The sequence below is a fragment of the Nannospalax galili genome, unplaced genomic scaffold, assembly GCF_000622305.1.
Source record: "Nannospalax galili isolate Female #2095 unplaced genomic scaffold, S.galili_v1.0 scaffold1362, whole genome shotgun sequence".
NCBI classification, from domain to species: Eukaryota; Metazoa; Chordata; class Mammalia; order Rodentia; family Spalacidae; genus Nannospalax; species Nannospalax galili.
Genome location: NW_008347579.1, coordinates 1355007 through 1359017, shown reverse-complemented (window position 1 = coordinate 1359017; position 4011 = coordinate 1355007). Strand labels below are relative to the sequence as shown.

Sequence of the window (4011 nt, the reverse complement as noted above, 5' to 3'; positions counted from 1 at the left end):
TGTGTGTGTGTGTGTGTGTGTGTGTGTGTGTGTGTGTGTGTGTTTCTAGGTAAGAGGAAACTTTCAAGAGTTGGTTTTCTCCTACTATGTGGGTCTTGGGCATCAAAATCAGGATTTCAGCCTTGGCAGCAAGTGCCTTTACCCTCTGAGCCATCAGCCCTGTATGCCTTTAGTTTTTATCTTGGCTTCTTCTAGTTCATGGATTCTTAGTTTGATGTCCTTATCACATCCCAGAGTTTTTAAGATGTTGTGATCTTGCATATATCTTTCCCTAATCCCTTGATATCAAAATGTAGTATTTCCTCAACCAGTCTGACTAATCTAGTCTATTGATGATACTTGCTATTGTGTTTTTTATTTAATTAAACTTTTCCTTTTTTTTTTTTTTTTTTAAAAAAAAACATTTTTATTTTATGTGTATGTGTGTGTTTCTGTGTGACTGTACGCCACCTGAGTGTGGTGCTCATGGAGGCCAGAAAAAGGTTTGGATCCCCTGGAGCAGAGTTGCAGGCAGTTGTGAGTTGCTGGGCATGGGTGCAGGGAACTGAATTTAAGTCCTCTGGAAAAGCAGCAACGCTTTTAACTGCTGAGTCATCCTCTATCCCCTTGGTCGAATTTTTCACTTTCAATATTTGTGTGTTTTTTTTAAAGATCTCAATCTCCTTTCTGAATGTCTTATTCATGTTGCTGCCTTTCTCTTTTACATTCCTGTCTTAGCTACATTGGAGTTGGTTTCCTTATTTCACTCTTCTTTCTTCTTTGTAATCAGCTATTATGTTTAGAAACGATCTTTTAAATTCTTTTGCATATCACTGCTTCAGTATTTTTGGATTCAGTAACTGAGGAGTTATGTTCTCTTGAAGTATTATGTTGTTTTTTTCATGTTTCTTGTATTTTCAGGTTATGATTTGCACATCGGGTATCTCTTTCGATTTTGAGGATCTTAGTCAAGAATATACTGTTTTTTTTTTGTTTTTTTTTTTTTTAAAGGCAGAGTCATTCTATAGCCCCAGCTGGCTTGGAACTCAACTATCTAAATTAAGTTGATCTCACAGAGACCTGCCTGCCTTTGTCTCCTGAGTGCTCAGATTAAAGCACCACATCTAGCAACAACATAATCTTGAGAGCTCCATCTTAGTACCACTCAGAAAGGAGAAAAAAGACTGCTATCTCATCATCAACACCAAGTCATACAAGATATGGAATATACTTAAAATTGATTAAAGTCAGCTAATATACCACTGATAGAGAACAGAAATAGCAAAGATAATGTGGAGTGTGCTTTGATGATAAACATTCACCTTAAATAATGTAGTTAATTGAACAATTTGTGTTGTAAAGATTTACCAAAGATGGACTGAAAGCATGTAGTATTTTCCTCTAGCCATGAGAAATGGTAACAGAAAATATTCTCAGCAATGTTCAAATGTTGTTATTTTGTTTGGTGAATAGCACTTAATGAAAACATTTAAAAGTTAAGAGTAGTAAAAAATAATTTATATAGGTGATAGAATTCAAATATAACAACTAGGGATGCAGGTCATTCAAGTACTGGAAAGACTGCCTGTGAGTAATGTTAATCAGCAACTTAGTCTGCTAATTTTATGTTGTATGAGAGGAGTACATTGTAAAACTACTGCACTCTTCAGTGTTAAGTTTATGATCAGCCTCCTGCATTTTCCACTCATTATTTCAGTATTTCTTCTTGTATAGGTTAGCTAAAAATATAATTAGCTGATTGTATATAATGTAAACATTTAAAATAAGATACATTAAGGTAACTTTGGGAGCATAGTTATGTTTTCCCTTTTGTATGTAAAAACATTTGTTATCAGTGTGTTACCATTTGACTTTTTATAAAAAGGAACTATGTTTTATGAATGTTGTAAGCAGTTACTAAAATATATTTAAATATAGCCTTTTAAAACATTGATTATGTTGCTAAGAAGTAGCTATTTTGTTTACTAATATATGTGTTTTAACTTACAGGAAAACATCTTTATGTATGGAGGCAGAATTGAAACAAATGATGGCAATGTCACAGATGAACTATGGGTGTTTAACATACATAGTCAATCATGGAGTACAAAAACTCCCACTGTTCTTGGACATGGTCAACAGTATGCTGTGGAGGGACATTCAGCACATATTATGGAGTTGGATAGTAGAGATGTTGTCATGATCATAATATTTGGATATTCTGCAGTATATGGTTATACAAGCAGCATACAGGAATACCATATCTGTGAGTTTCTTTAAAAATATAATTTCTTTATTAGTTGAGAGCATTTTTATTTTTAATAAAATCTTCTAATGATATGTTCAAAATGGTGAGTTGTTTTAGATTGGAATTATAAGTCAAGGATCAATTATTTTTTATAAAGTCTTTTTTATTAGCTTTTGTCCTATAATATTTAGGTATATTCCTTAGCCAAATGAGGAATGTTGAAAACTCATTTTCAAAGATTTGCAAATATTTTAAAATATGTGAAATTCCAATAGATGGTGCTGTTTCCTTGGATTTTACTTAGGAACCTAAAGCTGAAACTAACAGTCTCTTCACTGTGCGTTCTATGGCTTTTAGGATTTTCACTTTTAGTTTTCTGTTCTTTATCTTATTGCTAGATGTCATTCATTGCTCCTTTACAGCAAACACCCAAGGACAGACTGTTGGCTTCAGAAAGAGAGTATTAGTTAGTGTGTCCAGGTGACTTGCACAGACCCCACAGGATTTTCAACACTATTGCTCTTGTTGTTTGATTTTTTTCTTTCTTTTTTTCTGGTACTGTTTTTTTTACTCTGTATGACATTCTCAAGCAGTGGTAGTCTTTGTGGTGCTTTTATTTTGCCTACATATATATACCTTACGGTTGGTATTTCAGCATATTTCTGGCTCTAGCCCATTAATAAGCTATAGTTCTCTTGGGCGTACACCACATTTAACTGTGTAGAGTCCTTATACACCCCAGTGAGAAAACTCATTTGTAGGCGACAAAGTGTATGTGTTCAGGAGATGATGCCCTTCAGTGTTTTCCCTGCAGTCCTTTCAAGTGGCCAGAGTTTTGTTTCTGTGTCTTCTGCACAGCTGGGCTGAAAGCAGGACGTGTCATCTCTGCTCTTCATGGTTGACTCTCCATTCTACTCTCCCTTCTCTAAGTCTCCTGGCTTTGAATAGTGTACAGATAGACCCTCAACTTACCTCACCTACACGCATCCTGTTTCCTCAGAACACTTTTGTCTTTTGAACTTAGATTCTGCTTTCCTTCCCTGTATACTACTGCGTATATCAGCGGGTACATTTTTTAAAATTTAAATATCTACATAAATACTTTAAATACCATCTTCTTAATTTCTTCATATGTGTAGGAAAGATCTTGTTTCTACCCTTAGTCTCTCCTGTTGTCAGTCTTGACTTTCTCATTCCAGTACCTGCAGTGAGTCCTGTAATTTCTACTTCAGACATCTTACTCATCTTTTCAGCTGACTCCTTGTACCTCACTGCTCTTACCTCCTCCTGCTGTCTGCCATCCTATTGCCTGTGCTAACCTTTCCCCGCATTAAGTTCATAATCACCAATATCAAATAACTGTTGACATTCCTGAGTACCTGTCAGTCCAGCTCATTCTCTCTCCCGGTTTTCCTTGATTAGTATTTCATCCTTGTTTCTCTCTGCTCTAATATCTTTAATATTTACTGAGAAAACAGAAGTAATCAAAAGAGAACTACTGTTGAGAACATGTTGGAGTATTATGGTTAATAAACAATACTACACATTAACTAAGCTTCCGTACACACATACATTATTAGTTTAACTCATGATACTGAAGCAAACAGGTTGTCACCTACTTTTTCTTAAACAAGAATTACATTTTTTTTTATGTTAAGGACTGATTTTTCCGATTTTGTTATTAACTTTTGGTTTTATTATAGTATTCAGAGAGTATTGTAGAGATTATGCGGTTTTGAAATTACTGAAAGATTTTCATAAATATTTTCATAAAGTTTTCATAA

The 4011-nt window shown here is 34.5% G+C and overlaps 1 protein-coding gene across 3 annotated transcripts in view; it reads left to right on the top strand.

Annotated features, from left to right (window-relative positions):
- Positions 1-4011, top strand: part of Atrnl1 (attractin like 1) — a gene marked incomplete at its 5' end in the record, with an annotated part of 630201 nt that overhangs the window by 5049 nt on the left and 621141 nt on the right. For all 3 annotated transcript variants that reach the window (XM_017800920.1, XM_008844317.1, XM_017800921.2), the window contains 1 exon segment: positions 1990-2245. In XM_017800920.1, coding sequence (XP_017656409.1) covers positions 1990-2245 — 256 coding nt within the window.